This window comes from Apis cerana, linkage group LG3, assembly GCF_029169275.1.
Source record: "Apis cerana isolate GH-2021 linkage group LG3, AcerK_1.0, whole genome shotgun sequence".
NCBI lineage: Eukaryota > Metazoa > Arthropoda > Insecta > Hymenoptera > Apidae > Apis > Apis cerana.
Window position 1 is genome coordinate 2718576 of NC_083854.1, and position 12816 is coordinate 2731391.

At 35.0% G+C, this 12816-nt stretch overlaps 1 protein-coding gene across 28 annotated transcripts in view; it reads left to right on the forward strand.

Moving 5' to 3' along the window:
- LOC107997070 (voltage-dependent calcium channel type A subunit alpha-1) overlaps window positions 1-12816 on the forward strand; it is a 154926-nt gene that overhangs the window by 85317 nt on the left and 56793 nt on the right. For 24 of the 28 annotated variants that reach the window (XR_003697534.2, XM_062073411.1, XM_062073398.1 and 21 more), the window contains 3 exons: window positions 5414-5525; window positions 6104-6498; window positions 12278-12381. Coding sequence is in view for 26 of the 28 variants with exons in the window: in XM_062073411.1 (XP_061929395.1) it covers window positions 5414-5525; window positions 6104-6498; window positions 12278-12381 (611 nt within the window). In the remaining 2 variants the exon portion in view is untranslated. Of the gene's footprint in view, window positions 1-5413; window positions 5526-6103; window positions 6499-7627; window positions 7729-12277; window positions 12382-12816 lie in introns of those variants that run through there. The other 4 variants (XM_062073400.1, XM_062073399.1, XM_062073413.1 and 1 more) reach the window with 3 other exon arrangements.

The following is a 12816-nucleotide window of genomic DNA, read 5'->3' on the forward strand; positions in this document are numbered from 1 at the left end:
ATCTTGGGCTGTGATCGTCACACGGTGACCTGTAAAAACTCCTCTCGTCCGTGTAAATTAACCTCCGCCACGCCTCTTTGACTCGTGATTTTTTCTCCCCCTCCCCGCGAAATTTATTTCGAACACGAGAATACGGTGTTGCGCTACATCCAAGGATCCCTATTCAGTCAGCAACGATTAATCTATCGTAATTCTTCCTCGAGGTTTAATCGCGGAATTGTTGAAATATTATGCCAGGGTATGGTTTTGTTTTCTGAAAGGGGGATGATGCAGGGGTCGATTGTTCAAGTGTAGTTTTAAATTTGTAGAGAAGATTGATGGATTTGGGGGAATCCTGCATTGGAGTTTATGCAGGTTTTGTATAATCCTTTGGGGAGGCGACGGTATATCCACCAGAATTACCAGAGATGAGAATTCAAATTTTAATGATTGAGGTTAAGAATAAAGTTGCCTCGGTAAGTATGCGTCGAATAACCGCGGTTAATTGTAACGAGGAAGTAGACGGGATTATACAAAGAGGTTATGGCAAGCTGCGAATAATTAAAGTAATTCCATTCGAAAATTTAACTTTAACTAAATTTAATTAATTTTTCAGCTATAATGTGTACACGGACCGTTTAATAAAGATGGGCAGGCGGACTTGACTTAATGACGTATATATTACATATTTGAAATGGATGAAAATCTAGCGACAATTATTCCCTCCAATGTTTCTTTTTGCAATTTCATTTAAGAAGAAAACGTTTAAGAAATTACATCTTGATAAGGGATGTATAAATTTGGATTATCGATTGCGAACAAACATCTGTTCGTATCTCATATGTGAGATATATCATAAATGATAGATCTTCGAAATGTGATAATTTATTACTCAGTCGATTCGATAACACTGTTAAGAATAAAAGGTCTCTAAAACGTTTTTGAATTGGATCTTAGATTGTAATCACGTGGATATTATACTGATTAGTAACCTTCTTTGATTTTGGATCGATCTTGGATCGAGAGGACGATGAATATAAGTAATATGTGATCGATCTCGAGTTGAATTTCGGCGCACACTCGATCAAAATCGATTTTTCCACGGTGCTGGAATCCGATTTAATCCGGCGCGTCGACACTAGAGAGCACCACTTCGAGCGTCACGTGACCAATAATATTGTCGAATCGCTGGTCCGAGGCCCTCTTCATCAAGACAATGGCTCTATCCAATCTTATAAATTGAACCATCTCACAAGCATATGCCAATCAAACGCCAATCAGGGACCCTTTTATCCAGGGCAAGCGAACTCAACAGCTTTTGCATCCCATTCTCTCCGTAGAGCACGGGCAAAATCAATTAGCTTGGATTCCAACAGGGTCTGATATCTGCTGATCTTTCACCCCGCAAGACTAACAGCAAGAAAACACACGCTATTAAGCACGCTCATATGTTATATCAATATGTTATATCACGCCCAACCAATTAAATTTCGAAATTTCCGTCTATGTGTAATCAGCAATAGGGCTACACCTGTTGCTGGAAACAATCATCGAAGCATTCTCGAACGAGTAAGAGTAAGCGATGCCAGTGTGATGATGCGTTGTGTGTATCGTCCCTCTGTCGAGTCGAGATAGTGGTGGCTCATTTTCGTGAGTACTATCGATCTTTCCGTTACGAAGTACGCTCTATCAATTATTCGTGCTTCGATTTTAATAATTCAAAGACGTTCAGACGGGCCGGGGAGCCGAATGGATGGGCAATCTGATAGGGATTCGATCGTGCTTTTGCGATTGTTAATGATTCTATACAGAGGGGAGGGATGCACGATTTGTTGAAGAAATTATTTCGAATATTGCCTTTAACTAATTGGTATGAAAATCGAAATATGTTAGTTGGAATTATTATCACTATTGTTACATCGTTACAGTTAATTATATACGATGAACATACTGATTCTTTAATTGATAATAAAAAAGAAATAAAATATAGTAAAAGTTTTTGGAATTATTAACTTGATTAACTGATATGGACAATGAAATTAAAATATATCAATTCTTTGGTAGGAGGATGGATGAAGGAATAAAGTTCAATTAAAAAAAATAAGAATTAATTAATCAGTTAAGAATTACAGTATAAGGATCTAAAAAAAAGTCTAATATTCTATAATAAATATTCCGATAACAGTTCAAAAAGATGTAGATTTAATCGTTGTTTGAATTCGAATCCAAATTTTACAACGTTTAATCATCGTTGACGTCTGAGTATATAACAGAGATTGTTACGTTTGATAGATAACGTTGTTACTGTTATTACGATTCTGCGGTTGACTGATAATAATGCCGTTTCGCACGCGTCAACTCGGCGTGGATGGAAAATTATCCCCATTGCCATTGAAAGCAATGAAATGCGTATCTCGTACGCACGTAATGAAATTAAATCGTTATTAATTAACCGACAAGATTGCGCGTCGAACATTTCAAATACATCTAAATTTGTTATAAAATAAAATAAAATAATTTTAGAGCCACATATCTAGACACTATACAGGAAACATAGTTGAATTGATGGTGAAGATCGTTTCAAGTTATTCGATAGTTGGATAGATCTGATCAATTTTACCTTTTTTAAATTTTGACATTTCGTTGTAATTAACAGTTATGGAATTGATCAGTTTCCTTTGTTGTGACTTCATGTTTTGACAATTGAATGGAAATGGAGATTTAAGATCTATTCAAATAAACTAATGCAATGAATTCTTGTGTTTAAATTATTTTTCTTATTTTTAAAACTATTGTACATCATTACTTTTATATTAATATTTTTATATTAATATTCAACCGTAATATAAATCCAAATAATTTGTTAAGATAAAATTAAAAAAATTTTCTTTTTTCCTCCATTAAAATATTTTTATATCCAAATGAAATCATCGTTTTTTATTATTTTTAGAATTTCATTAAAAAAAAATATTTAATCAGGAATTGAATAACATTAAAAATTTTAGACGTCAAATCAATTGATCAACTAATTTGAAAATCTTGGAGGATCTTCATCAATAGAATAAATATCTACTCTACAAAATTATTTTAAACCATTCGAATCATTGACAAAGATTCAGAAATTTAGAATTCTTTATATCCTTATACGTCTATTTATATCTTTTATGATGCCATTACAAATCATGTATTAATGTTTACATTTAACTTGAGATAGATAAAATTAAAATCTTAGAATTCATACTTCATCTTCCATTATCTGTGAATTATTCGCAGACAATTGTCTGTCAATGTGGATCAGCTTTTAGAAATTGAAGATGACACGTCGTGTGAGAATGACTTCTTTCACAAGAAATTGCATCTTCTTCGGTCAGTAATTTATACAGTTGAAAAACATAAAATTAGAATCAGAAATCTATAAAGGAAAGATTATGAATTCAACCCTCAAAAAATTTATAAAATATAAAGATGCACTCTTATTCTTTTTATAAAAAAAATCAGTTCATTATAAATCAATTCTTCAATTCCTTTTTATTTAGGTGTGAATATCTCTAGAAATTCACATGGACTCTGTTAAGAAACTTTAGACTACAATATAAATTGCAAAAATTGAATCAGTTGAATGGTTGGCCAAGCAAATACATCACACGAATCCTGTAGATCCCTATTTTTACCATCACAGATCCTTATTTTATTACTTTACGTGGATAAAATAATAAGAAATTTAATTCTGTTAATTAAATTAATTTCACATATATTTGATATATCAACTTTTCATCTCTGAACATAAATTATTATAAAATTATAGAAAAAAGTGTACGCAAAAATAAATCAGTCATCATCCCCAACAAAATCCAAGCAAGTTTCTTAATAATTGCACCAACGAACGAATAAATAAATTATATCGATTCGACGAGCACATCCGCCACTATTAACAAAGTATAATCTCTTTCCAATTTTTCATTTTTCATTTCCTCTGAGAATTATGCAAGCTAATTGAGAATCGAGTTAATTGTTGATGAAGACGCACCACGTGGTTGAATAAATTCTAGTATTAAAATATTAAATTGGCATTTCCGTGGAGGAACGAGGACGCCATTTAAGCAGGAGAGAGAGGGGTTATTCGCCATTAGAAATTTCGCATTATTCGATTACTCTCGTTACAGTGTGAAGGGCATCGGGCATTCTCGAGTTCCGGAAAAACTTGAGGGGCACTTTAGAGGGTTCCTAGAAACATCCCGAGTGTGACAACGATCGATCAGGAATATATTCTTTCGCGCGTTGTTGCAAAATCAGCAGCGAATATCTCTCTTTTCTTCATTTTTGCAACTATGATTGAGGGAAAGAGTAATAGAGAGGATACGTTTAATTTATTAATAATATTCACAGAACGTGAAATAGCTAGTTTAATTTCTTAAAGATGAATATCAATAGAAACGGAATAGAGTATTTTAGTTTTTTCATTGTTCAGAAATATCCGATTAATTTTTATTCCTGAAATAAATTATTTGTGAAAGAATTTTGATTTTAAAACCACCTTACATTGATTCATACACGAAAGTTTTAATATTGAATCGAGTGTTAAAATACATATAGATTACAGATTCTATCTTACTATTATTGATTCTTTTAATTAAAAAAAATGAATCAATGATTCCATCAACACTGTTGTATCCTTCAGAGAATTCAAGAATTATTTATAAACAAAAAACAATAACTTTATTTAAAAAATTAAAATAATAACCTACGCTTAATACTTTCGTAATAATATAATCCTCTTCGCAATTTAATGTACAACAATTCGATATTAATCTTTAATTAACCAACATATATATATATATCATTCTAAAATAATATTTCACGAGAAAATTAAATAAAATTCACAGTGAAAAATCGTATCTTAAATATAAATTTTTTCTGTACAGAGCATCTTATCCCTAAACGCAATTAAAATTCTTCAAGACGAATCACTATGATAAAAAAACCTGGTGACAAAATGTCTGACACCTCGATTGCAATTTTCATAGGGGAAACCACGCATAAATCCTAGTCTCAAAAGTCTATGTAATATAGTCAATTAACTTCTCCTTCTCCTCCCAACCGCTCTCCTCTTTTCCAATATCAATTTTCGCGTATTCGTTCGAATCGTATTTGGAAAATTTCTTTCCTTCGCAAAAGAAAGCCGCAACTCTGTTGTCGCGCGGAATGTATCGAGAGATCAAACGCGATTTTTCGTATTCCTTTTTCGTTGACGAGGTGTACGTACTGTCCGTTTTCCGGTTTGTTTGCCGGTGACACGGTGAGAGAAGTTTGCAAAATCGATCTCGTTGGTCCTCTGGTAAATGGAGAAATACACGGTCGTCGTGTACACGTGCCCGATAATCCTCTTTGAGTCTCGGCTCGCGGCTAACTCTTTTCATCTTGCGTGTTTTTACAGGTTGGCAGCGCAAGAGGCGGCACAAAGGGACCCTGGATACGCGAGTCAGTACAGGAGAAGGCCGAGGTTGGCCGGACTGAGTTTCGGTGACTGGACTAGCTTTGGAGGGGAGGTAAGGATTCGATTGAAAAGTAGAGGATGAGATTCAGATATACACAGAAATCCGTGGCGCAAAATGAAAAATGGAAATTGAGAATAACGAAAATGTAAGTTTGAAGATTGATCGAATATGTTGATTAGTCGGATCATTTTTTAAAAACGTTACGTGAAAGATCGCACACTGTATTGTAAGCAGCCACAAACTAATAATAAATTAAACTCTTTAGAAAGTGGCTCATACTCGATATATCATACTTTCTATTAAGTTTCTAAGTTTCAGGTTTTCGTTCGATCATAAATCTACCAAAATAATTACATCTGTAACGCACCTTATTTCATTGTTTTTACTACATCATAATATAATTATGGATCTTTGTTTCTTTCCTTCGGCATCGAAAATATAAAATTATCGTGTAGAAAATCTTGTTCGATTGAAAAATCAACTATTAAAATATATATATATATAATAATTTCTGAAAGGAAGAATATAAACGAGGAAACGGATCAACGATTTTGATACAATTTTATCAAAAAAAAAAAATTAAAATCATTTTATTTGCGAGAGATTAAACAAAAGTGAATTGGTAACAGGTACCTGGTCTGGTGGACATGGCGCCAGGCCGGGATCAGGGCGGAGGGGCGGGTGGGGGTGGGGGAGGCGGCAAGGGCACCACGTCGTTGTTCATCCTTTCGGAGGATAACTGCATAAGGAAGCATACCCGCTTCATAATCGAGTGGCCGCCCTTCGAGTACGCCGTCCTGCTCACCATCATCGCCAATTGCGTGGTCCTCGCCCTCGAGGAGCACCTGCCCAAGCAGGACAAAACCATACTCGCACAGAAGCTCGAGGCCACCGAAATCTATTTCCTCGGGATCTTCTGCGTCGAGGCGAGCCTCAAGATCCTCGCCCTTGGCTTCGTCCTCCACCGTGGCTCCTATTTGCGCAACATCTGGAACATCATGGATTTCTTCGTCGTGGTGACCGGGTGAGCGAACCTCATTTTCTATGTACATTCTTCTATACATTATACTACACATACGTACGAGATCTCCCTTTCTCTTTCTCTATCTCTCTCTATATATATATATATATCTATCTATCTTTCTTTCTCTCTCTTCTCTCTCCTCTCTCTTTCTCTCTCTCTCTCTCTCTCTATTTTCGACAATTATTTTTCACGGACGAGAAAGATCTCCCTTCTTTCTCTTCGAACCCCTCGAAAGAGCGAACGAACTCGATCGATTTCAAGAGAGACACCAGATTCGTGGTATGCACGAATGGGAGAGGAGGAGGAGGAGGAAGAGGAGGAGGAGGGATCGTTCTCGTATAAAATTCGCGAAAGCTCATCACTCAAGTATACATACATACGAAGCACATATACATATATATATATATATATATATACTTTCGTTTCCTTCTATTTTTCACGTTACTTTGTTTCACCGCGAGCTCACTCATCATTTCATTCTCCGTTCCCTTCCTCTCTCATGTTCTCCTCCGCTCTCCTCCTCCCCCGGTGAAAACGAACGAAGCGCATTCTTGCTCTTTCCACTTTTTCTCTCTCTCTTTCTATTATTTTTCTCTCTTTATCTATCTTTCACTCGATAAAAATGCATCGCGCACTCTCTCTCTCTCTCTCTCTCTCTTTCTCTCTGTTCATCCTCGAGACACAGCAGCTTGTGTTTTCGAGAGAAGTGAAACGAGCAAAGTGGAGAGGAAAACAGTGGACGAGGAGAATGTTACTTGGTCAGGCTTTTTTTGATCGAAACATTTTTCAACGAAAAAACGCGTTGCATCACACGATTGAAACACTCTCGGTTTAACGACGAGTTATTATCCCTTATTGTATCCCTGTACCCTTATTTAAGCTCGCCTCGAGGAGCCTCCTGTCCACGGAGAAAGCCTTTCCATCTCTCTTTAAGAGAATAATCTTAGATAAAAGTTCTTTTTTTCTCGAAACGATGAATAAGGAACGGGGAAATTCTCGATTTTTGTATTATGTTAGACGAGAGGGAAGGGGGAAAGGATCTTTCTCCGTGCAGAATTTTTAAGATATAAGGAGATCGATCGGTTTTTCTCGGCCGAGCAGATAGATTCTAGAGTAATCCTTGGATTAGGTCGATGACCGTGTTCGCCGAAACAAACGTGGACGTCGACCTGCGTATGCTACGTTCCTTCAGGGTCCTCAGACCGCTAAAGCTGGTTTCGAAAATTCCAAGTGAGTCAGTCACAGTTCTGCGAAACGGCAAACGATTATACTAAAACGCCATTTAAGTAACAGTAACAGAGTTCAGTAACAGAGAACAGTCGAGCAAGCAGATTTTTTAATTATTTATAAACTAACTAACTAACTAAAACCCCGTTGTTCCTGGCAGTTTGTGTGCGTTCGACTAGTCTCCTTAGTTTTTTTTCTTTTTTTCTTCCTCTTCTTTTTCTAAACGTTTAATTAAACCAGACACACTTAGTTTCCTCGTCGACCATTTAGTTTTTCTGTCAATTACTCTCTTTCTCTCTTTCTCTTTCTTTCTCTATCGCTATCTCTATCACTCTCTCTCTCTCTCTCTCTATTTATCTATATCTTTCTTTCTCTCTCTTTCTCTCTTTCTCTTCCTGTCTCTTTTGCTTTAGTTGACACGTTGGGTCGACGTTTAGTTCTGGCAAGCGAGACCAGCATCAGCTAAGTTACAATAACTGCGTATAATACTTAAACACTTGTTTTATATACGTTCGTCTTTCTTATCACAGATAGTTCTCTTCTCCTTTTTTTTTTCTTTAGTTTTCCTTGTTTAGTTGTTATTCCCGATTAAACATGTTTCTTTTTCTCACGTTTCAACCGTTCGTTATTAAGAATTTCGTTTTGATTGACCACCACTTAGAGGCTATGGGTGTATTAGAAACAGTTGATTGACGCTAGATGATCGTTGATGGCAGTTTGATGATCGATATTAATTGAATATAATATCTATATATATATACATATATTCTGTGTCCACGTGGTTTGCGTAATTCAAGTGTTTTATATATACGTTATATTATATATTATACGTATTATTATTATTATTATCATTATTATTATTATTGTTATCATCATCATCATTATTATTATTATTATTATTATTATTATTATTATTGTCATCATTATTATTATCATTATTATTATTATTGTCATCATTATTATTATCATTATTATTATTATTATTGTTATTATTATTATTATCATTACTCTATTGTCTCTGTATAGAGAAATTGCGTGACTTAGCAGCTAGTGTTATATTGCGTTACTACATGCTCTATCTTCTGTCGTGTTATGTTCAGTTTTGTGCACACGTTATTTCGTACTTTTTAGAAAGTTTTTCAAAGTCGACGAATTAGACACACGCACACACATATACACGTACACATACACACACACACATATATATATACACACGTGTGTTTATACACGGAACACGGCACGTCGGTCGAATCCTCGACGAAATCTTTGGCTTTTCATTAGGGGATGAAAAACTTGTCGAACGCGTCCTGAATTTCTCGCTACTGCGATGCTACTACTCTCTGTCGCAGCGGTTCTCAACTTGAGCTGCATTCGATAAAATTCATATAACATTCCAATCGAAAAATTTTATTATACATCAAAGATCCTTTTTCTCGATAATTTACAAGATTGGTCTCACTTTGAGTTATATATAGGGACAGTTTAAATAAATTTCTTCCTTTCGGAATGTTTTTCAGAAGAGTCGAAATATTAATTTCAATTTTTTGATCGAATTTTTGAAATTAGATAGAAAAGGATTGGAATTTTAAATTCTTACGTACAATGAAGGAGGATTAAATTTTGAATTTCTATCTAAAATAATGGAATTTTTGAATCGAGATAATAGAAAATTTCCAAGAAGAAGTTGAGAACCGTGTATCACAGAGTACCTTTAATTCGCCGTTCAAATTTTTTTCCATACGCTACTCACGTAGTCCGCCACGTCGGGTGTATTGAAAATTTCGAGAAAATATTTCGTTCGCGATAAAACGCGTTGAAACGGGGCGGAAATAAAAGGAGCGTGATATTTTTGAAGAAAAAAAAAAAAAAAGGAAAGGAAAAAGAAAAAATTTTCGCACGTGGACAACGAATTCGATTTAATCGAGCGTCGTGATTTTCTCCTTCGTATATATCCTCGTTTCGAATCGAACGATAGATGGATATACGATATTATATCTCTCTTTCGCAATATTCAAAAATTGGCGCGGGACCGTTACACGCACGACGCATACACACATTACATAGAAATTTATGCACACACATATATGCACACACAGAGAAACTAACTTTGGCCTGCAGGTGTCTCTATATTTAGCAAACTCTATCTTTAGAAACAGTCACTGATTGATAGAATTGACTATATACGTTGGTAAAATAGGTACGTGTCCTAGAACAGTAACAGTATTCGAGAAAGCTCGTGTTTGCTAGAGAGTGGTTACCTTTTAGACTCCCTCGAGAAACTTGAGTCATAGACCTAACTAAGACTTTTTTTTTAGACTTCGAGATATCCTGTCCTCGAATTCCTCTTTTATCCCGACGATTATATTTTAAAATATGCACAAAAAAAAGAGAGAAACGTTCGGGCTCCTCTTGTCAAAAACAAAAAAAAAGAAAAGAAAAAGAAAAAAAAGAAATTGATACACAAGGATGCAAATTCATAATTGTTCGAGAATGAAATCAATTTTTCTTCCACGCTGACGAAGATTTTGAGTGACGGGGAGTTTGTATTGGTCTCCAGCTTGGGAGATTTTTTTTCTTATCTGGTTATTAATTTATAGATATATCCAATAGCGACGTAATTTAGGGCTTCGATAATCGTAGACATATCTATAGGATATTATCCATCGTGGTCGTTCGTTTTGTTATTCTATTTTATTTCCGTTTTCCTCTTTATCCCTTTCGAGACGATCTTCCATATTGTAATACCAAATCAAAGAAAAGAATCTAATTTTCAAAATTAATTTTCTCCAATCAACTTCATATCGTTAATATTTGAAACAATCCTTGAGTAAGAATTGTCTGATCCTTGTTAATCTCGAAAGGGTGAAAAATATGAGTAGCTAGGTTTGATCCGTTCGCATTTAATCCAATTTTCATCCTTTCATTAGCGTTATCACGAACTGGTAAGTCGATTGGATAAAAAAGAAAACGATCTTTAATCGATACGATTCGTATTTATGATCGAGGAAAAAAGGGGTAAGCTACAAATATCGGCCAAAATTTGGAATTTTATTCTTCTTCGACGATAAATTTTTGGAAGAAAAAATTTCTAAAGCAAAATTCCAATCCAACCGATTTTTTAAATATTTGGATATCGATTCCAAATTTTCGACCGAAAAGGGGTTGAACGACCGCGACGGATGTCACGGTTTATTATCTCCGTGAAGCTAGAATTATATAGTTAGATGGATTATATTAAACGGTATCTAGAATTAGAATCTCGCGTGAGTAGGTTAATAAGAATTTCCCGTGAATCCAGTGTCGAGATCCTATTTGACAATAGAAATAGTTAAATATTTAATCTCTTACCGTAGTTGTTCCATCCTCCGTTGCATCCCCATCCGTTTCCATGGTTTCGATATTAAGCCGGATTTCCTTTGGAAACCGATTTTCGCGATGACAGTTTTAAAGGGTAATCCATCGATGCGCTAATTCGATAACCTGATCCGACACTGCGAGAAATCAAGAGCCGAAGCCTTCCGGATCCTTTGTCCTCGATCGAGGGGGCAAGAAAAGTAACTTTGACCCTCCCTCGATCTCGAGTTCTCGAAACGAAGGGAAACTCGAGATGAGTTGGAGATTTTATTATTCGGCTGGTATACGTCTCCGTTTATCCGGATGTAATTTGGAGCAGTGTTTCTCAACCTATGCATTCGATTTCTATTCGAATCGTGACAAATAATATTCAAAATATTTCATTACTGTTTCGATTTGATTTCGTTTCGTCTTTGTGTTCTGACAATGGATATATGGATATATTATTTGCATAAAAATTCCTATTAATTTAAAATATTTGTTTTAAGTTATTTCAATTAATAAATTCATTTATTATATTTCGTATAAATATCTTCCATCTGGTCCATCGATGTGTTATTTAATTTGAACAAAGCTATTTCAATAAAATTATTTCCAATATAATTTAATTCCATAATTTTAATTAAATTTAAAAGATAAAAAAAAATCCAGTTGAAGTTGCATTATAAATATTAAAAAATATAATTTCATTCATCAATATAATGATTTAAATTAATATAAAACGGAATATTTTATAAAATTTTTAAAATTTCACTTGGATCACGATGATACTATCACGAACAAATATGCAAAAAGGTTGAGAGACACTGATTCTAGAGCATAGTCACCGATGCTTAAAGTCACCTCTCATAGAACTTCATCCCCCGTCTCCGACCTAGTTTAGAAACTAGCTGAATTTAAACGTTTGGTTATAGAATACGCGTATGTTGAAATAAAATTGATTTCGTGTAATGTAAATCGATATAAAGAAGAAAAAAGAAAAAAGAAGAAGCCAAAAATAAAGCGAAACAAAACACATATCGGTCTCCCCCTCTCCGACGCTTCACCTCCGATTAGACATTACTTACTCCCATCTCCCATCAGGTTAGGTCATAGAACGCTAGTTAACCACATAGTTGTGTAGCTTAAGTAGCGTGAGTATTAGTGTAATAGAGTAGTAAGTAGTAAAGTGTGGCGGGGTGTGTGTGTTTTGGGGCAGGTTCATCACGGCGTTCTCGCAAGGCATAGAACTGGATATGGATCTGCGCACGTTGCGTGCGATACGCGTGTTGCGACCGCTCAAACTTGTCTCCGGCATACCGAGTGAGTAGCGTTTCAATACAATCGGCCATGAAAATCAAGCCGAATCGAACGAAACGGCCTCGTGTTTTCTTTCTTCGTTTTTTTTTTTTCCTTGATCGATTTCTCGTTAAGTCGATCGATCGGAAGATAAAGTATTTTTGAAGATTATTGAGACTTAATTGCGATTATTGTTGAGATTTTTTTTTTTGAGATCGGTGAGAAAATTTTGGCGGTTCTCGATCGGTCAAGTAGATCGAGCGCGAAATTTGAACGATATATATATATATGATTGAAGTATCGGCTCGAAAATTGGAATTTCTTGAAATTGAATGAGAACGAAATATAATATTATCTAAGAAGTTTTTGTTCTTTTTTTCTTTTTTTTTTTTATTAGAATAAGAATTGAAAACGCGAGGCTCGATGCTCGAGGAACGCGCGTTCATCTCTTCCGAGTTT